This window comes from Bradysia coprophila (assembly GCF_014529535.1).
Source record: "Bradysia coprophila strain Holo2 chromosome X unlocalized genomic scaffold, BU_Bcop_v1 contig_39, whole genome shotgun sequence".
NCBI lineage: Eukaryota > Metazoa > Arthropoda > Insecta > Diptera > Sciaridae > Bradysia > Bradysia coprophila.
This window is the reverse complement of record NW_023503329.1, coordinates 3,263,239-3,285,741: the sequence shown is the minus strand read 5'-3', so window position 1 is coordinate 3,285,741 and position 22,503 is coordinate 3,263,239. Positions and strand designations below refer to the sequence as shown.

Sequence of the window (22,503 nt, the reverse complement as noted above, 5' to 3'; positions counted from 1 at the left end):
GTACATAATTATATTTATTTCACACTTTTGTTATCAACACTTATCTCCCCACAACGTTTTATTTCAACTTTTTTTTGGTTAATTTTAAAACATTATGATTTTTTGATAAGATATAGATTCTTGTTAGAGTGTTTGCTTTACGATATAGAGCCGCATCCGTTCACCAATAAAATTACAGGTTGAACATATTGTTGTTTTTTACAATAAAATAGTTACATACTGACCTGCATTACTGGCAATACACTCATTCACCAATTTATTGCTTGTTCATTGAGTTGACCGATTTTCCGGAAAATATAACATTAATCGACTCTGTGCCTTATGATTCAATAGAACGATAAACAAACAAACAACAACAGGCTTTATTGGCAATCTTTAAAGCTTTCATAGGTAAACGGTGATAATGTAATCGAGTTCATAAAAGAAAATGAATATTGAGATGTTCAGTTACGTTGTGGGAAAAGCGAACGGCACTCGAATGCACGTGGAGTTCATCACACAGCACTGTCAATGCTTTGGAAATGTGTTCTGTATTTGAGCTTACGACACGCAAATTTTTTTTATCAGCGAATTTCCAATAATTCCACAATGAGACAACAATTTATTGAAACATTGGTGGATAAGCATCACTAGTTTGTAAAGGAACATGTGGCACTATATTTGCGATTCGAAGAAATTACCAAAGTTCAGAAAATTTGTTGTGTAGATCTGAAGAAACGAGTCGTACCCTCTAAAATATATTTAAAATAAAGCTCGAAACAGGTCAGTTAACAGTTTTGAATGAAACCGGTTTCAGGTTCCTTTTTTTAAATTTGTTAGATCTGACCTTTAGTTCAAACTTGCTGTGACCTCCTTGGTCGACACAAATTTAAATGTGTACAGCCAGAGATCTGAATGTCACAAGCTCAAATCACTATCTTATAAGCAAATGGTTTGGTTTGATGACTTTGGGTCAGTCCATCAAAACAATTTACTAAACAGAAGCTATTTTAAGTGGCCAACGAAAGCCTCCTTTTTGGTAAGATAAAATTTTCTGATAAAGTCTTTTGACTCAACTGTTGAGTTTTTCATTGCGTGACCGATTACTATGATGTGATAAATCCATAGATTTGCAGTCAGTCTGGTGCAAATAAAAGTGCTCAGCTTCCGACCAACTAACCAATCAATCGTATGGGAACTAGCAAGCAACTACAGTTTTAGAATACCAAGCCAAATAAGCAAGCGATCACTAAATAATCGTTTACATGTTTCTATTTTTTCAATTTGGTTTATATTCGTGTTAATTCTGTTTACAATGATGCTGCCGGCAGAAATCCCTATCATTGTATCTCTCACTTCCAAAATAAACATTTTAGCATTTATATCGTCGCGAATAATGTTATTGCAATTACCTTATTCACTAATTGAATGACATACTCCATTCAACGCTTACAAGTCTAATTGAATGCAGTCAGAAATTTATTAGCCATACACGTTCTATGCGAACGCTAATTAAACTGTAGTACCATCATGCCAACTTTTAATTACAATCACAGCAAAACAAAAATCAACAAAAACGTACGGAAAATTTAATTTCGTTTTTGTTACAGTGCCGGTCTGTGAAATGGTAAAATCAGTTAAAATGTGCCTGACGAAAAGTCAGATATCGTTTCGGTTTTGTACAGGCCGTTTGAGACTTTACAATTTAACTCGGACTATCGAACAGTATAAAATTCGTGCTTCCCTCCTGAGTGGTATGTTTTACATTTTTTTGAAACAAACATAGCGACTACACATTCCGCTTACTTCGAAGTGACAAAAATAAATAAATAAAAAAACAAACATTGCACAGAATGAATAGGCTTTATGAAAGAGTAAACCTTTTTTTCGTTTATATAAAATGTTCATCTAGGGACTAATAAATTGTCTATAGAATTTGGTGTTGAGCATTGCAAGTGCCAGTGGTGAAAGATTCATGGATGTAAGAAAAACCAATTTTAAAGCATTTTATGAATTTTATGTATGCATAATTTCGTGGACAAATTGCACAGAATGTTTACTTCTCATTTTAGAAAATTTTCTTTAAAAGTCCATTTCACTATCGTCCGATTACAAAGGACCTTCGAATCAACCACCAAGCCAACCCAAAGAAATTTCAATACCGAGAAAAAAACCCTTTTCTTTTCAGTAACATCTATGCATAATTTCGCATGCAATTTTGTTTTACTCACCAGATCCCCATGAACGATTTTTCATTGCATTTTTTCTCGTCTTGGGTGTGCTTTGGTGAAAATGTCAATGTCTTTATTGGAAATCTTCGCACTTTCATGTTATTATGGATTTTGTTTCAGCAATGTAGTCACAGAAGTGAGAAAATGCGCTCTGCGCGATAGGGATACATATGAAGAAATGATATTTTGGACAATGCAAACATGAATTTTGTCCCTGTTCTCTTTTGTTAAAACATTTTCTTCACTGAATTGTCACTTCTTAGACTGATTGCAGACTCCCTTACATCTCCCTTACCCTTAGCAATTGCCAATGAGTCCAAGACATTAGGTGACTGTACCATTTACAGATGGAATAATTAACCTTGCACTATCTAACTGTAGTATGGAACTTCCGCAACGGAAGTGTACTCCCTTTACAGATATTTTTAGCATGAGCATTTTCCACCTGATTTCTCCAATACATCACCAAAACTGACTTGATTTCGTATTTTTTAGCTAACAAAGGCTCTGAAAATGTATCAAAAAACGTTTCTGAAGTGCAAAAACCAGAACAGACAAGAGAATACTAAAGAAAACTTGACTTTAACTTTGTTAAACTGAGACTTTGTAACATTGAATTTCTTTGTGTGATTTTTGTAAAAGTTGTCAAACATTCCGAAAATAAAAGAGGCAACAAATTTTCTGCGGGCCGTTGAGACTTGTCCAATACCCGTTTTTCATCAATTTCTAAGTTAAAAAAAAATTTGTCGTCTCTAAGCCCGCCCTGTCTGGCTACGATCCTGCGCCTGATAGGAAATTAATTTAAAACTGAACTGCAAACTATATATTTACTATGAAAGGCCAGTTCGGTCGATACGTTGAAAAATGTTACCACATTTTGCATCATACGTTTTCTGAAGCATTACCTTATCATGTACTGATAAAACCCAACCCAGTCTTATTCTACCTGTTCACACAAACATTCTGTGCATATGGAATGGATGGTAACTTTTTTTTACAGAATACGCATCACTAATAACCTCATTTTTACGTACTTACGTCATACTTTCCAAAATACAATGGCAAATTTTTACGATGCAATTTCAATGACTAAAAAAAATCAAATAAAAATTTGCCAATTTTTTTTCTCTCGTCTTTTAATAAATTTTCTATTAAATAATCTATTTACTCAACCGAACCATAATTATGATGCTTTTCGGTTGAAAATAATTTTTATTAATCGCATGACCTTTAACATAAAAGTTATTAAGCAGTAGAAATAGACACATAACAAATCATAGGAATTACCATTGAATACGATAAAATTGATGAAGAGGCGCATTTAAATCGTTAAAGTTTTTTTTTTGGTTAATTGCTTTCTATATAATAAATTTTGACGATTTGATTTATATTATTTACAACCACGACGATGAATTTAATGTTCCATTGTCGATTGTTTTGAGTTCAAATTTCAAGTTCGAATCGTTTATAAATTCTTTCTTAGTTTTCGATTGAACTGATGTTTATGACACTTTTTTGTGGTTTAATTGTATGTTTATATACTTATACATAATATGCACTCAGAAAATGTTGATGCACGGATGATTTAATGATGAACAGAGGAAATCGGACAAGATTGAAATATTCTGTGGTTTACATTCGATTTGGGGAACATACAGCAGGATGTTAATAGCGTTTTGAAGGATTCCGATGATAGCTTGAACAAAGTTTATTTATTGTGAAAATTCGGATTTTCGATGAAATTTGAAATCACATTGAAGGCTGAAGATGGTGGTGTAATTCAACTTTGGATGAGTAAATGTACAAATTTACCCAAAGTTTGGGAAGTTTCGATAAACAATGCTTCATTTCTCACACCTAGATTGAGAGCCACAGGGACAGTGTGAAACTCATTGATTTGTGAAGGATTGAAAATTCCAAATAGCGTTCGTTCTTAACGTGTAGATCAGTTTCAGACTGAATAGAATAGGATAGGATCCTTAATCTTCTTATATTTCGAAGAACACTGATTCTTAATCACTGTTTGGAACTAAAAGATTTCAAAGTCATCTTCTAATCAAATTAAAATGTTATTGGGTTTACATACAGATGAACTTCTCTTAAGTTTAAAGTAAAACCTTTAAGACATTCGATACGATTTTCTTGTCCGTATATGAATGAAAAATTGAAAGAGATGTCTTGATAAAATACATTAGAAAACATAAAATATACTCGAAGAAAGGAATATACGTCTAGCTGTTCGAAGTGAAGAAACTCTTGTGCGATGATAAATGGGGAATATTTTTGTAATGGACATAGATATTGGAATAGGAAACGTAACGATGATAACTGAAAGAACTAAGAGATTAGAACTAGATTTTGAAACGGAATTGAAGAAAAGTTTTTGATATGGAAACCATGTGTGAAATGTGGGATAACTTAAAGAAACATTTGAACCTATATCCGTAAGAATCAGCCCGCTGGATATCCATATATTTGTACATTTCCCCATTTTTTATATTTGTATAATGACATGTTTCACTTCACCTAACATAGTGGACATGCTGCATGATGCAGTTCAAATATTATACTATCTGACATTATCAATATGTTACTACTATGCCAGGTGCTTAGCTTGTTTGCCACCGAGAATTGAAATACGACATATTTCTATGTCAACAACTAGATTGAAATGTCCACGATCTCTAAACAATGAAATTTGTATGAGTTCACAGCACTGCTTCTAGCATGAACATGGAACTTGAGTGGCCAGTAAGTTAAATTCAGTATCGTGAATTTTCCGACTATTTTATATGAATGTGATTGCTAGACGAAAATTGATACGAAAATTCAACATGCATTTAACATTCTTGGAAGTCCATTTCGATAATATACCAACTGTAAACACTGATTTACCAAAACAATACGACAAAAAATTGCAAAACAACAAAATCCACTTCCATACGTTAAATGCTAATCGTCCAATCTTTAAACAACACGTCGTTGTAACAAAGTACAAGCAGATCCGAACAAATAAAATCGAGAAAAAAACAACTTTGAGTGAATCAGTGTTTGTCGGAGAACTATTATTTGTTTGGTTGTTGCGCGCAGATAGTAATTCTGCCTTAAAAAGTTAGTCAAGCTGAATTCATTATAAATTTCGGATTTCCTTGTTTACAAACAAACTGCGTCATTTAGATGGTAAACAAGAGGCAAAGGTGATTAATTAACGCACCGCTCCATCGACCTATATTTATCAGTAATCATTTCTAATACGTTCTTGTACTTTTCTGTCTGCGATTATTTCCAAGAAATTTAATTTCCAACAACAAGTCACACAAATCGCCTAGTATATTAGTGGCAGAAAATAATCGAGTACTAAGTCACAACCGTGCAATATGTCATGTCATGAAAATTGTAAATTGATTCATACGTTCAATCTCTGATGGAAGCTCAGTCCACAAAGACTCATTTACGTAGAGGACGTAAATGGCGAATCGGACTAAAAACTACTGTATTTGACATAGGTAATTCTCTATTACTATGCCAGGTGCTTTGCCAAAAAACATGGTTCATCTAACAATGCTGGAGTATAATGTTATTACGACGCTTGGGGTTAATTATTTTTAACGCAGGTTATGCGATAAACTGATGGAGTATACTAATGTGAGAGTCCTCGAATTCAAGTAAATTTTATTCAAATTAAAATTATTTGCCCCGCACCATAACTATTTGGAATTCCAGCATCATTATTAAATGATTCAATTGCTGGAATTGGATTAATTTGCATAGTGTCGATATATCGTAAATTCAGTAAATTCCTCGAACCATTTGCATGAAAAACATCCCGCAGATTTTCAATGCAATTGTCGATGCCGCCGATTATCATACAATGCTTCGTTGTATTGTGGAAAATAATAAAAGGTATTGCGAGTGTGGGAATTTCTAGCATTGACAATTACTCATAGTCATTGTCAATCGAATTATGAGTGTTGAATTTCGAACTATCTAATGACAATATTTAAACGATAAAATAACTACTCCATATTCAATTTAAATCTAAATTTGGACAAAGATGGACTGTGCTTCTTCTGTATCTTTTAAGACAAATAAAAAGTGTCGTTGGACAAAGTTATGTAACAACTGCTTAATCGTATGTATCTACTGTGTTTAAATAAGAATTTTACCGGACAAAGTTTCAAGTTTCTTCTCGATGCAACAATACGCGAAAATCCGTAATGTCCAGTCTCGTTGTGGACACGTACACGACACTAGGCCCCATCTTTTGGATGGGTCAGATCCCTTGACTGACTGACTACTTTTCTCAAGAAGATTTTTGTAATCCGAGCAAAAAAAAATCACTCTAAAAGTATATAAACGTATACCAGGGTATGCGTACCCTACTTTCGATACAAAACACGTATATGAGAAATTCCAGCACTTGATCATATACTGGCTCATACGTATTTTCAGTACTTAAGAGGCATCGATGATTTGCTGAAAAGTATACATTTGGGTGATTTTAAAATACTGTCTTTTGGTGATATATTTCCACCAAAATTATCATTTTTCAAGTATGTACGACCGCAATAACGACCACGAATGTGTTAGCTTTCAACATAAAATAGATTTGGTTGTAGCAGTTTGACCAACCCTGAGAAAACTGAGCAGTTTATGAAAATTTACACTGGTCACTTTTTTCAGAACTGGTCAAGTGACTACAACCAAATCTACTTTCTGTTGAAAGCTAATACATTCGTGGTCGTGTGTTTTGAAAAAAGGATTCTGATGAAAAGATACCATCAAAAAGGCAGCACGAGATACAGACCCTGGAAAGAGGCGAATTTCTTGCTTACATATTGAATAAAAATGAAACTCGTGTGATTACGAGCAAAGTGTGCAAAGTTCACACTCGTCCAAACTTTAATTTTTTTCTTATCATCGATATAAAGATATTACACACACAAAATTTTGGAATGAATCCTAGAATATTACTCCAGTATATTCCATTAACGAGCTTAACCCAAAAATGTCTTTCTTAGTGGGATAATTGTATTTTGTGGACCATTAAGAATTACTCAACTAATAACACGATAATGTCACGGGACGATACAAAAATTCTTTTAGGAATATCTCTGAGATCCCCCGACCGTCATAGCCCAACTTTGAACTTATCATCGGGAATGGAATTCCCCGTCGAATAAAAAAAGTTTTTGAAATCCGTTGGGGATTACGTCAAGCTATCGTGTTATCTAGGAACGAGACAAAAATTCTTTTGGGAATATCTCTAAGATCACCAGCCCGTTACGACCCATCTTCGAACGTAGCCTTCGTAATTTTATTCCCTGTCGATTAAAAAAAAGTTTTTGGAAATCCGTTGAGGATTACGTCAAGTTATCGTGTTATTAAGGAACGAGACAAAAATTCTTTTGGGAATATCTCTAAGATCACCAGCCCGTTACGACCCATCTTGAAACTTAGCCTCAGCAATTTAATTCCCCGTCGATTAAAAAAAGGTTTTGGAAATCCGTCGAAAACTACTCGAGTTATCGTGGAATCAAGGGACGAGACAAAAATTCTTTTGGGAATATCTCTAAGAACACCCGACCGTAATAGCCCATCTTCGAACTTAACCTGAGGAATTTAATTCCCCGTCGATTAAAAAAAAGTTTTTGAAAATCCGTTGAAAATTACTCAAGTTAACGAATCATCAAAGTGTGACAAACATTTTCTGTATTTAAGGTTTTTGGTCATACATTCATGCATTTTCAATCATAGTAGTGATCATTGTGTGACAAACATTTTAGGGTGTTTATCATCCGTAAGACCCATGACTTTCAGTCAAGGGAATAATTTTGTATAGAATTTAAAGTTGAAATCTGAAAATGCGAACACACACTTTATGGGCTTAGTTAATTGAAGAGAGAAAAAAACACAGAAACGATTTTCAATTGAGCATTTTGTGATATTCAGTTTACTTAAGACAATGGTTTCAAAAGGATGGAGATGATAAATCATTTATGAAATTCTCTTGATTTGAAGTGGTGAATGTAGTCTGCAGTCGATATACGATAGTAATCATAATGACCTAATATTCAGGTTGCACTCATGTCCATTGTAGCGCATCGATCATCGAAGCTTTGGCTAATCAATCAAATTTTCGAATATTTACATTAAATCAGTGGCTGGATTAATTCCCAATGCCGCAGATCCTTTATGCAAACATTCCATAATTTTTGTTCCAAGGTCACAGCTGGAAAATTAATTGTAAGAAAAAATATTCAAAACAATATTAATGAAACAAACCGATCAGCTCCAACAAGAGACACACATTCAGCCCCCAAAGTGGCAATATTTGTCGCTTTTTGTGGATCGCCACCCATTCCAGCAATTTGAACAGCACCTTCAAGCGAAAATTTGCCATCTTTTACCTGATTGATAAGAACATTTTCGGTTAATTGTTTTGTTTGATAATGCCGACAGCGATAAAAGCAACTTACGATTCCAGTTTTTTCCATGACACAAATATTTAGACAGCTGCCGGTTTTAGTCGTTGGAATCGAATGTGTCATAATACCTAGTGCATCGTCTTCACTTGCACCTTCTGCTCCTTTACAATTATTTAGAATATCAAGAAACATTGCTTGACCCTCTTCCGGTGTTATTGGCTGCAAAAAGGAGAGTGTTAGATTTTCTTCCAAATTAGACAAATTGGAGGGGAGTGGCTCCTAATTAACACCAATAAACCTTTTACAAACGATTGGCCTTATCACGATATCAATATATCTATTACTTGTGTTGTTTCAACCATTTTCTGTCTGTTCATTTTCTAATTAGCTGTACAAATGAGGTCCAACAGAAGTTTGTTAAAATCTTTCTTTGTTTAAGATAAAAATCTTTCAAGTTTTTACGAAGGCTGTCAATTGATGTCAATTGAGAAGAGCTTCATAATTTTTCGGAAAATTTTCGTAAAATACCTCATGAACACCAGACAACGGACTGTTCACGGAAATGATAAATCTGAAAAAGATTCTGAACAAATCTGGTAATACCGCCCATAAAGAATCGTTTTTCATCGGAAATCTCAAATTCCAAGTCCACTTTGTTCCACACATTCATATATTGTGACCTAAACACATGTGAAACACCAGTGAATATGTGGCACAAATTGCACTATTAAAAATAAGAGATTGATGACACGAAGCTTCCTTTAGGTGTTCATGACTGTAACAAGAGCTACCGGCCGGATTTTAATTGTATATCTATACAGCGAACAGACAATTTTCTTTGAATGATTTCTGCACTTCACATACGAAGCAGTAGACCGAGAAAATTTATAGTCTTTAGTTACCTTTCCACTAGCCTTTAACACACAAACCAATAGCACAACTTTAAGAAGGATATTCATTTTTGGATTTTTCAAAATTTTACGCACAAAATTAAGCCCAGTAGCTTTATCAAGCAATAAACACAAACTAATAACTCAATCAATCAAATTTCTTATTTATATTGTTGTTCGTCGGGGAATTGTTTCGAATTCATTTTCTTAAAGTCATTCTAAGTTCCTCTTCACTGAAGACACAATATCCATAAATACAACATACAGGGAAACGGAATCTATAATTTTCAATGTTTGTTTTGGTTTTGTTTTCTTTTTTTTGGTTAATTATTATCATTATTGCAACTACTGAGTCAAAATATTAATAGTTTATCATTGGACGATCTTTATATTGTGCAAAATGTAGCCATCGAGGTAATCACATTGAACGAAAACGTCTAGTACGTCGAATTTGTTTATCATTGTTTACTAACAGTACTTTAACTGAACATTAAATCTGGTCTGACAGTATCATTATCATTGCCGCATTAATTTTTTTTTAAAGGAATACTTCCGGATGGAAGATCCAATTGTGAACGCGATGCTGATGATGCTGTCGTCAATTTTCCCAAGACAATTTTATGTCACTCACAATCAGGGATATACTTCCACTGGTTTAAATATTAGAAAGAAAATATTGATATCGCTGTGGACGATAGTGTTCGAGTATACTCATGACATACAAGCAAAATATATCGAAATTTTTATATCCAACGACCCCAGGGTACGATAAACGAATAATCTCTCTTTGAAACTGTAATACGATAATTTTATTATTTGTGTGTTGATTTTGTTTGCTAGACCGTTCGTCATAGAAGTTTTACCAGGCAAACTTTTAATTTACATCGAAAATGCGCGCCGTAACAAGATTTAGACTTTGAAATTATAAACTTCTATAACACAGAATCTCTGCAAATGCAACTGCAAAATTATTACATTTTGTGCAATAAAATATCATTACAGGGAAATAAGTTGCCTTATGCGAAGCAATCAAGTGGTCTTAGAGTAAGTAGAATAATAATAAACGAAAACTTGAAGCGTTACTCTACAAAGTTTTATTAATGGCGTTCTCAATGTAAAAGTTATGGTCATTAATGTGTTTTAAATCTTACAAACAATTTTACCATGTACATCACTATGAGGGATTATTCAAGCAGCAATAATACTTGTTTACACGTAATGCTTTCATTAGAGTCACATTGCTGTAATAATATTTAGAGGAAATCGATAATGCTTTGTTCAATACTGCAAGTGAACGACGTTTTCTTCTCTGCCGGTGTGAGTAGTCCCGGCACATAGATGAAATATTATGCCAAATCTATTCACTTTGTACAAAATTAGCTATGATGTCTCTGTTTTTGCTTGTTAAAAGACAGAGATTGAAACAGTTGCGAACAGCACCACAATATCCATTTAACGCTTCATGATGCTTCTACAAGAACAGTCACTTTTAAAGAATGTCACGTTGAGAGGTGCAGGTTCTACTTCCATGGCAGGGCCTATTTTAAGGAATTTAATTTCCAAAAATTTCCAAAATTTCACAAAAATTCCAAAAAATTTCCAAATTTTGTTTTCTGTTAGATCTAATTCCGAAGTAATCAGTTAAGCTCAAAGATATGAAAAACAACTAAAAAAGCAGTAAAAACAACATTTACGATGATGCAATCTGATGTGTTTTTAGATGAATTGACGAAAAGTGATGGAAAAATTTGAGAATTTTTGGAAATTTAATTTCCTTAAAATAGGCCCTGGTCCATGGTACTTACATGGTTTAAAGCTCCCTACTTGTTACATATATGTTCCTTAATCCTCTCAAGTTTGTTAAGAATTCTTTGAATGGGCGTCAAGAAAATTTGGGCATGAATTGACTTCAGCTGGTCCAATCGTGCAAACCAAAGGTCTTACACTTACACTTACACTTATTTATCTGGTGAGATAGTTACACGAATGCACTGCGCGTGGTAGTGTTAAAACTGTATAAGAACGTATGATCAGCTTTGTTTGTATGAATGAACCAGCTGAAAAATAACTCAAGCAAATTCATGCCTAAGTTTCGCTGACGTCGTCGATTGGTACTAAAAGAAATATTTTAAAATTTTGAAGCAAAAGAAAATACAGTGCAAAAAAGTTTCATTGATGTTACAAGAAACGTGCTTAAGAGGTTCGTATACAACGCAAATAAAATTATTTATCCGTACAGATCTTGTGTTTTTAACGAGAATTTATTGTTGTTTTCACTAGTGTCTCCTGATTTTATTGGAGTTGTGACATTCACACTCCTGTTAAAGTTCATTGAAGTGAGCATTTTTAATTATTCGTGATTTTGTTGTGAACAGTTCGAGGTAGTGAAGTTTCAGCATTAATTTGCTCGCGTGTAGTAGCTTCAACAGTATTTTTTAATGTATGTGTGGATCAGCTTAAAAACACCTAAAGCAAATTTATGCTGAAATTAATGCCTCTGGCTCTATTTTAATAAATGAAAAAAAATATTGTTTTTTTGAATATTCATGAATTTTTACTTACCAACGAGATGAGAATAATATAACTTTGCGTTCAGATATCACACCGGGAAAGCTCATCTTAATCTTTTTTCTCCACTAATGGGAATTTCTTCATGTCTTCCTAGAAATAATTTACAGCACGACCCCTTAGCAGAATGATTGTTTAGCTTACAACAGATGAATCATCAACGTTTATAATTCTCTTGAAACATAACACACTTGTAACCGCATAGAGCTATCGTATTTTAAAGTGCAGTGGCGATCCCAAGTTTATTAGATGTATGTTTTTCACCAGACTTTTGCGACATATACTTATTACTCGCATCTGACTGGCACTATTTCCCTATGTACTTTATGTAGAAAGTACCTTACGTATAAAGTATAGCTGAACTTTTTTATAAAAATAATTTTTGACCGTTAAATATTTGAATTTTGTCTGAAAATTCAAAATTTTTTTCGTTGTTATGTTTGATTTCCATACAAGCCTGTCTGTCAAAATTATTTTTATAAAAAAATTCAGCTGTACCTTACGTATAAAGTTCCTTACGTACAAAGTACTTTTCGTACTAAATACTTTACGTACAAAGTACGAAGTACTTTAATTACAAAGTTCTTTATGTCCAATTCCTTCTACCTTTTGAGGATCTGCTTCTGGTAGCATATTATACTTGCAAATCACCAATAATGCTTTTAAAAGGTTAAGAGGTTAAGGAAAGCGTTAGAGACTCATGGATTTTAATCCATTCAACGATTCAACCCTTGTGCGCTTTTTGTAGACGGTATCTTAGAAATGTAATGTATGTCTCATGAATGAACTGAAAGAACTGAAAGCACATTCAATAACAGTTGCACATATAGCACGATAATCCACTGGTGTTACTGTAGTCAAATATGCTTGCGGCATATGCAAGCAAAATTTTGCTATTTACAGTCATATAACAATTTCTCATTGTTTTCGTTTTGTTGTACTACAAACAAAAGCATTAAAATTTTTCGGTTCGTATTCGGTCATTGATTGCCACCTAAGAGAGATAATGCAAAATCTGGTCTGGATACAAGAACCTAATGTTTCTAATAAATTGTACTACTTCGGTTCAATCTGACTTAACGTTCTTGTAAATTACCAAAAATATATAACTACCAGTGGCCAATTTATCTAATGAATTTAGTTGTTGCGATATTCTTCTATGGTAAAATTTTTATATTAATGATCGACGTTTCTCTCACTCTCTATCTCTCTCTGTTTTTAATGTTCTTATTATATTAATACGCTTTCAGTGGCTACATTCAAAAAATTTGACTTATGGCAATGTAATTTATTTCGAGAATTGTTTCTCTTCTCTATATCGTATGGTTCCACTTCAAGCAAGATATCCCAGTCGGAATTACGTTGCAACCGAAAATAAGCTAATTAATTAAAAGCCCATTTAATTTTATGAAAATTCGCATTTATTTTTGATTTATGTGTAACCATGTGCTAGTGCGTGAGTTATTAATTGATATAAATGTGATAAATGTTTTGAGTGGTTGTTAGACATAGCCCGTAGGAAACATAAACATAAATGATTCGTTGCTCATATTTATAATGAGATAATTGATTTTAGTGTAGGATTGTTAAGTGGACGTTATATTGCGCAGAATAGTCAAATAAAATACAATTCTGAATGCTCTGTTCACAGTTTATAAATCTGACATGAGTAGATATATAGACATGAAGGATGAAAAAAAAAACCTGAAAAATACACGAAATGAATTGAGAGATTTTATTTTTTTTTTCTTTTATTTTGCAGCTTCTGGAAATGCTTAGATTCTATTCTCGGTTTGAGATCAATGATGAATCTGGTGACGCACTTACTGACCATGATATGACACAAATTCACTATTCGAAAATTATATCACTTCAGGTAAGCAAAACAAATACGTGAATGAAATATGAATCGCGTAAATGCTTGTTTGTTTATGGATTGATTGAGTAAAGCGAAGGTACTTAAAAAATAACAACAAACAAGTCGGTATTGGTCTGCGCTGTCGGTAAAATAGTTCGAATATTAATTCTTTCGCCGTCAATTCCTTTTCTATTCAATCGAGAGAGAAAACACAATTTTCACATTTTTAATCCTACAACCAGGATTGTTCTGCGCTTGTTGGTGCTCTAGTGTTTATTCGACAAAATTTCATTATACCGTTCAAAGGAAAACTTGTCTCGTACAGCTTTACCAATTAGTAGCGAGAAACACGAACTTATTTGCTAATTAGGTTTCCGCTGATGCTTCTCTTCCATAGACGAAACTAGATCGTGCGTCTTAGGAAAAATAAAGGTATTAAAAGTTGTTAGAAACAATTTTTCTTTGAGGGTTAATGTGAATCGTTTGTTGTCTATGAATATTAGTAAAACCTTCAACTGTCTCCAAAAAAAAAAAAAAACAAAATTACCAAATAAAGACTAGCGTCCTAATTAACGAATTGTCGCCTACGACAAAATATTGGAATCAATGGTAATTTGATTGTGTGACAGATTCGGTTATTAGCGAAATATAATGTAATACCAACACAATTGACGATTGTAAATTAATTCAAAAATAATTTGTGACAATTAGTGCGCGGATATTTAAAATATTATTACGGAATTTTCTGTGCATTTGATGAGCTATACATGTTCGATTAGTAATTTTTGGTTCGTTTATCATACATTTAACGAGACATAAACCATGGATTTATCGATTCATTTGAAACAAACACAGAGAGAAATCTTGGGTTGGACGCAGGGCCTATTTTATGGGAATTAAATTCCCGAAAATTCCTTAATTTTTCCGTCACGCTTTATCTGTTTATCTAAAATAACAGTAGAATGAAGTACCTCCGTTTTTTCTATGACCTTTTCTAATTCGATTACAATCGGCTAATATTAAAGAGAGCCCAGAATTTTGGAATTTTCGAGAATTTGAATGAATTTTTCCTAAAATATGACCTGGACTTGGTTAGACGAGTGGTTGATGCAAAATAAGAAATTGTTTTACCTTCAGCAATTGCCTTAGAGAATTAACCACTCTTCAAAAACATCTCTTTGCAACGACATAAATTAGAAATAGAATTTGTGAATTTATGTTAAGGAATCACAAAATGTGGATCCTTATACACAAGCTTATTGTTGGACTAATTTCTTGGATTACAGCAAAAAAATTTCATTAGTTTGAGCTTACTTACTTACTTAGGCGGGCACTACAACCTACTATTGGTTTCTCCAGTCGCTCACTCTTAGTAGTTTCAGATCAGACTCAATTGCATCTTTCCATCTCGCTCTCGGTCTTCTTGCTCTGCGACTACCATCGGGATTTGTATTTAGCAGTTTCAGTGGTACACGTTCCTCATTCATTCTTTGTATATGACCGAGCCATCTTAATCGATTTATTTTGATGAATTTGACCATGTGTAGCTCATGCCAGGGGAATTGCTACATGAGCTCAAACTAATGTAGAATTCTTCGATAAATTTTTGAAGGTGTCAATGTGAACGGCAATTGTAGAAGAAGATACAACCATGAGCTGTTTCAGCTTTACAAAAACATGGTAGAAATGTGTAGCTCATGCCAGGGGAATTGCTACATGAGCTCAAACTAATGTAGAATTCTTCGATAAATTTTTGAAGGTGTCAATGTGAACGGCAATTGTAGAAGAAGATACAACTATGAGCTGTTTCAGCTTTACAATAGACATGGTAGAAAAATTTAATGACACGCTGCTTTGTAGGTTGATTCACTATCAGTTTTCCATCTATTTATCCTACTTATCATCGGTTTATTTTGTGTTAAAAGCCCGCTTAAATTAATCCGAACTTTAATGAGATGAAATACGAATGGTCATATTGCCATCTTTTTTGTACCACCCACATAAGCAATTTAGTTTTGATAGGTCGCTGACACACAGTCACATCAATATCCATCTCGACATTCTACAGGAAATCCTAACAAACATCTTTCGTCGAATTAATAGTTTAACTCAAAATTCTCTCTGTGTACTGTGCGTGCGTACACAATTAATGAGTCACTTACCAGCGATAACATTTGCTCTGAATTGTTTGCTCACCTTGTGGAAATTAAATATTAAGTTTAGCAATAACGCAGAGAAAGGAATAACCATTGTGACCGTGACGTACTTCCGGTCTTCTGGATTAATTTTTAATTTATTGTTTCAACTGGTAACTGTTATTTCAGCGTGCTGCATTTGCCAAATTTCCCGATCTTAAACTGTTTGCACTGACAAACGTTGGTAATGTTGATACGCGCGAGAAACTGATTAAACATTTCGGTGCATTGGACGCTAAGAATTTACGAGAAATTGCCTGCTACTTAAATCTAATTCCCGATCAACTGGAAAGTCCATTCGATTGGCATCGTGTGGATGACAATTTTCTGCGAGAACTTTTGGTAAATAAAGCCGCATTATAAATAGATGTGTAAATGAAACACGGTGACTAAAATAATTTCGTTTGTTTAAAATAATGAACAATAGATATCACGACACGAACGGCGCGTATCGCAATTGGATGCGTTGAATGAAATGCCGCTATATCCCACAGACGACATTATTTGGGACGAAAATATTGTGCCAACCGAATACTTTTCGGGAGAGGGCTGTCTAGCTTTACCGAAGCTTAACTTGCAGTTTCTTACGTTGCACGATTATTTGCTGAGGAATTTCAATCTATTCCGCTTGGAATCGACATGTACGTATGCAATTGGATTTAAACATAATCTATGTCTGAGTAAAGGCGTTTCCTTTAACTTTGAGTCTCAGTTCATTGAATAAATTTTCTCACAAGAAAAAAATGCTTTCACGAAAATTGTGAGAAATGTTTACTCATAAAAGTACCCTTTTTATAATCCATTTGCGTTCCCCAGACGTCGTACGCCATTGGATTGGAGACATTAATGTTCGATATATTTTTCAGATGAAATTCGCCAGGACATAGAAGACGCAGTCAGCAGAATGCTGCCTTGGTAAGTCTTTTGAATTTACCTGTCTTTCGAACATTTTTCGATCGCTTATTTATTCCATCGTCTCCTTGACCTTGACCTTGACCTTGCACATTTCGAATAGGACCCTGTGGTCTTTCCGGAAGAGCTTGAACGTTGAATCACTCACAGTGGAATGACCCACTTGGATCCCCCTTTTTGCCCTCCTTGTTCAATACTTTGTTACTCTGTGTGTACATCGTATCGATGTATTGAACAGCGCCGGACCGCCATCCGAAATGTGTTAAACTTAAGACTAACAACAATCACCGTCGCCGGACTAAGTGACTGGACTAGCTACTTTTGCATATATCATTCATAGGCTTGCAATACAGTCCGACACAATATAATGCCGCAAGGAAAATTTACCTGTTACCTGCTTTGTCATCCCACTGCATTCATTAAATTACCTGTATTCGTCCAGTTACCTGAGTCCGTTTATAAAGTCGACTGTTCTAGCCAACGACGGGCCTACGGGTACGGTAATAACAACGTTCGTAGACCCGAAGATTGGCAGCAGGGAGATGAACCGCTCGCCGGAGCCTTTGCTCGAGATGATTCTTACGTAGGGTCGAGGGGTCAGTTTTCATACAATATACATGTTAGAAAGATCATCCGTCAGCATCTCGCTTCGATGCCATGGGCGAACGTATACCATACCGTAGCAATCTCAGCGTTTAGCATTGTGCAGTTCACTCATTTTGCATCGCATTGTCACGGCGCCAAAGACCGACTTAACCGGCTATTCACGCAGCACTCACGCTCACACTTCACATTATTCACACACGGGACAGTTCCAGCTAACTTTAAATCGTACACACATCCCTCGGAAACAATTTTCACCCCAAATAAACCGAGAAATTCACAAAAATTGCGGAGCGAAAAGAAAAACACGACCGTCCATTTTCACCGCACACTTTTCTTTCTATTAGGGACACCGATCTGTACAAATTAAAATACTCAGAGTTGTTGTGCTTATTTATTCCATCGTCTCCATTAAATTCTAATCAAACTGTTGATGTGATCTTGTTAAATCGTTTCCTGCAGGAAATCGGAAGAAGATGAAGTCGTTTTCGGAGGATGGGCTCGAATGGCTCTACCCATAGCATCATTTGCTGTCGTTGAAGTGTCCAAACCACATATAGGCGAAAAGAAGCCATCTCGTGTCAGAGCCGACGTATCCGTCACACTAAGTGTTCGGCGCGACATACAAGAGGAATGGGAAAATCTGCGAAAGCATGACGTGTGCTTCCTAATAACTGTTAGACCGACCCAACCAATTGGAACGCGATACAATCATCGTGAACCGTTTATACCGCAAGTAGGTTTGGTGAATGTTCGCGGATGTGAAATTGAAGGCATGCTGGATGCAAACGGTCGGGTGATTGAAGATGGACCAGATCCGCGTCCACAGCTGGTCGGAGAGCAACGGACTTTCCGAGTATGGTTGGATTGTAATCAATATCGATTGGATATGGAGGCACTGCATAAAGGTGCTGATGATGCGTACGAAGAGTTCAACATAATCATGAGACGAAAGCCGAAAGAGAACAATTTCAAAGCGGTCCTGGAAACAATTCGACATTTGATGAACACCGAATGTGTGGTGCCGTCTTGGTTGCATGATATTTTGCTCGGTTATGGAGATCCGGGATCCGCTCATTACACAAGGATGCCAAATCAAGAGAAAACGTTGAATTTTAACGACACTTTTTTGGACACTAAACATTTAATTGAAAGTTTCCCGGATTACGAAGTGCGTTTTACCACCAACGACGAGTCGCAATTGGTTCGGCCATTTAAACTTAAATTCGAAGACGTAGTGGAGCGTTCTGGTGATGACGACATGGACGACGAAGATGATGATGATGAAAAGTCACTGCCCAAGGTCATTAATGTTGAACCGTATATCTTCAGCAATCGCGGTCCGTATGTTTACGATGAACCAAAAAAGTAATTTTCTTTCTCCAGCATCATCTCCGTTCGTTTATTTATCAATTAATTTCGGTTAAATCACAGGAACGCCATTCGTTTTACACCAACTCAGATCGAGGCAATTCGGGCTGGCATGCAACCGGGTTTAACGTTAGTAGTGGGACCTCCAGGTAAACGGCATAGCATAAACATTAGTGCAACGGTCCAGTAATGCAAGTTGCAACTTCTTCTCTTCTCTCCAGGAACTGGTAAAACAGATGTTGCCGTTCAGATCATCTCGAATCTCTATCACAACCATCCGAACCAGCGGACACTTATCGTGACACACTCCAATCAGGCGTTGAATCAATTGTTTGAAAAAATTATGGCATTGGACATTGACGAACGACATTTACTTCGTCTGGGTCATGGTGAAGAGGCCCTGGAAACGGAAAAGGACTATAGCAGGTTTGTTGAATTGGTGGGAATACTGTAACCACGTGGCGTACATGACAAACATTTACAGATATGGACGCGTGAATTACGTCTTGGCAAAACGTTTAGATCTACTTAACCAAGTGCAGAAGCTTCAAGATTCGTTGAAAGTGTCAGGCGATGTGTCGTACACGTGCGAAACAGCTGGATACTTTTATTTGTACCAGGTAATTGACGCAATTCCTAGCCGTTTGGTGAGGTTAATCAATTGCCTTTGAAATCTCGTCGTTAGGTTGTGGCACGCTGGGAGAAATTTCTTAGCGAAATCAGTCAGCTGGCGGATAATTACACACCGAATCTGTTTGCCGAAAAATTTCCGTTCTCGCAATTCTTCGATAACACGACCGAACCGCTTTTTAAAGGGCAGTCGTATGATGATGATCTAAAAGTGGCGAACGGCTGCTTCAGTTACATTTCGAAAATATTCACCCAACTGGAAGAGTTTCGAGCTTTTGAATTGCTGCGCAGTGGTCTGGATCGATCCAAGTATTTGCTGGTGAAAGAAGCAAAAATCATTGCCATGACATGTACGCATGCAGCACTGAAACGTAAAGAACTGGTCAACATGGAATTCAAATACGACAACATCCTGATGGAAGAATCGGCTCAGATATTGGAAATCGAAACGTTCATTCCATTGCTGCTGCAAAATCCTTTAGACGGCTACAATCGACTGAAACGTTGGATTATGATTGGAGATCATCACCAATTGCCTCCTGTCATTAAGAATATGGCGTTCCAGAAGTATTCCAACATGGAACAGTCACTTTTCACCCGATTAGTCCGATTGGGCGTGCCAACAGTCGATCTAGATGGTCAGGGTCGTGCCAGATCCAGCATTTGTGAGTTGTACAAATGGCGGTACAAGAAATTGGACGACTTGAATCACATTAGGGAGAAAATGGAGTACAAGGTAGCCAATTCGGGCTTCGTATACGATTACCAGCTGATCAATGTGGAAGATTTCAATGGGGTGGGCGAATCCGAACCGAATCCGTTCTTTTATCAGGTAATGTTCGCATTTGCTTTCTAAAATACTGCTCGATCTTACCACTTAAATCAAATCGCAGAATTTGGCCGAAGCTGAATACATTGTCGCAGTGTTCATGTACTTGAGACTCCTCGGATATCCAGCCGAGAAAATCTCGATTTTAACAACGTACAATGGCCAAAAGCATCTGATTCGCGATGTTATCAATTCAAGGTGTGGCGAAAATCCACTGATCGGTCGACCATCTAAAGTTACGACCGTGGACAAATATCAAGGTCAACAGAACGATTTCATTTTAATTTCGTTGGTTCGAACCAAAGCGGTCGGCCACTTCCGGGACGTGCGACGTCTGGTTGTGGCAATGAGCCGAGCTCGTTTGGGATTGTACGTGTTCGGACGGGCGTCACTGTTTCGTAACTGCTTCGAACTGCAGCCGGTGTTCAAATTGGTAATTTTATTGCAATATTGACTTGAAGGGAGGTTTTTTGTAGACATAAATTTGTGGGTGATCACGTTTCTTGTTTAGGCCTGCTCTGACTCCGGGGAGTGTGGGATATTGGGCTGAATAGGTGTTTTTCTGGTCCGGAAGGCTTAAATATTGGACCCGTATCTTTTTTTAGAATTTAAAAAAATAGTTTAGGCATGGGGAGCGAGTCATTTGTACAAATGTACGAATGCGTTGGTTAGAGCAGTAAAAAAGATATACACCATCATTCTCCTCTCTTCTAACCAACGCTTTCGTATATTTGAATCTTGTTGCTTTTTGATTAGTCAAAAATCAGGTCCTTCGTCTACTCGAAGGAGTTATTACGAAAGACCACGTAATCTCCACCTGGTTGATGAATTTCTGATTTTAAATGAAAAAAATCTCATTAACAGTTCATGAACCGACCGCAAGATTTGCACTTGCTACCAGACGAGACCTATCCAACAGATCGTTTAGCATCAGAGGAAATCAAAAGCACCCCGCTGGTAGTAAAGAACATGACCCAGATGGCCGATTTCACATTTAAATTGTACATGCAAAAAGTCGAATCAATGAAGGAGGCAATGGTATGTCCATCAATCAATTACTTCCCCCGAAATGTGTCTTTTCTAATTTTACCGAATTCTTAGGCATCCTGCAAAGATGTGTACGAAAAAATTCCCACCGAAGACGATGTTGAAATGGCCGAAGAACCAGTCACAATACCAACAGCCAAAAAGCAACGGGAAAACAAACCGGCTGAAAAGAAGGAATTCGTTCCGACCACCATACGCAACGAGATCGATATCGATGTATCGATGTTGGAGCGAAAGGAATCGGAGCAAGGGATCGAGCAAGGGACTGAAAGCAACCAAATGGCTGAAGAGTGACGGGACCACGTATATGATGTTTGCTTGATTCTGTTCAATAAAGAAATTGATTGACAGTGAAAATGAGTGAGTTTTCATGATACATAATTGCGAAAGTTGGTGAACGTTAAAGACAAATTAAGTGACACAAATCCTTGAAAAATTTCCCTAAAAGTTCCATTCTTGTGATCCACAAATATTTTGTCAGATGACGTTGACACTAACTACACGATTCTTCTGTAAAACATCAACGTTGCATTATCCCAATCAATGCAGAAAGCCACTAAACTATCTTCAACTAATGCAGCGCAATTCTGTATAGCAGGCAAGTGAAAGAGTACGGACCTCCTTGCTTTTGCTAATAATACTTCCATTCATCGCTACCCCACCAATCATGTATCGTTTCCATTTAAATCCTGTAATTACGATGGCATTATAAAGTATCCACAAAAAAACCTATCCACGAAAGATACAATTGAACCAAGAGCCTAATCCTCTTCAGCAAAACAAAAAAACAAACGATGTGATGAGCCGATTGTTTAACTACAAATTTTGTTGCGATTTTAGAATGCTGTTGCTTGGAAATGTTGCAATATTGCCGGCGTAATAAACATTTTTAATATTTTCCATAAAGAAATAGAAGAGCGGAGCTAGTGAACCTCGGCTTAGTAAATCCATTTCTGTTGTAT

At 35.9% G+C, this 22,503-nt stretch overlaps 2 protein-coding genes across 2 annotated transcripts in view; one reads left to right on the top strand and one right to left on the bottom strand.

Annotated features, from left to right (window-relative positions):
- The window catches only part of LOC119069828 (RNA helicase aquarius), a 45,760-nt gene extending 23,862 nt beyond the window's left edge, over positions 1 to 21,898 (top strand). The window contains exons 5-16 of the mRNA XM_037173990.1: positions 13,859 to 13,972; positions 16,279 to 16,491; positions 16,577 to 16,790; positions 17,016 to 17,064; positions 18,127 to 19,032; positions 19,099 to 19,184; positions 19,257 to 19,461; positions 19,520 to 19,655; positions 19,721 to 20,497; positions 20,559 to 20,927; positions 21,359 to 21,532; positions 21,596 to 21,898. Coding sequence (XP_037029885.1) covers positions 13,859 to 13,972; positions 16,279 to 16,491; positions 16,577 to 16,790; positions 17,016 to 17,064; positions 18,127 to 19,032; positions 19,099 to 19,184; positions 19,257 to 19,461; positions 19,520 to 19,655; positions 19,721 to 20,497; positions 20,559 to 20,927; positions 21,359 to 21,532; positions 21,596 to 21,835 — 3,483 coding nt within the window. The 3' untranslated portion in view covers positions 21,836 to 21,898. The remainder of the gene's footprint in view (positions 1 to 13,858; positions 13,973 to 16,278; positions 16,492 to 16,576; positions 16,791 to 17,015; positions 17,065 to 18,126; positions 19,033 to 19,098; positions 19,185 to 19,256; positions 19,462 to 19,519; positions 19,656 to 19,720; positions 20,498 to 20,558; positions 20,928 to 21,358; positions 21,533 to 21,595) is intronic.
- On the bottom strand, positions 8,144 to 9,640 carry LOC119069831 (general odorant-binding protein 19d-like). Its single transcript, XM_037173999.1, has 4 exons — positions 9,541 to 9,640; positions 8,690 to 8,857; positions 8,496 to 8,620; positions 8,144 to 8,442 (listed from the first exon to the last, which is right to left on the bottom strand). The coding sequence occupies exons 1-4, from the start codon at positions 9,595 to 9,597 to the stop codon at positions 8,358 to 8,360; spliced, it is 435 nt and encodes a 144-aa protein (XP_037029894.1). The 5' UTR covers positions 9,598 to 9,640; the 3' UTR covers positions 8,144 to 8,357.
- Positions 21,899 to 22,503: the final 605 nt, after the last annotated feature.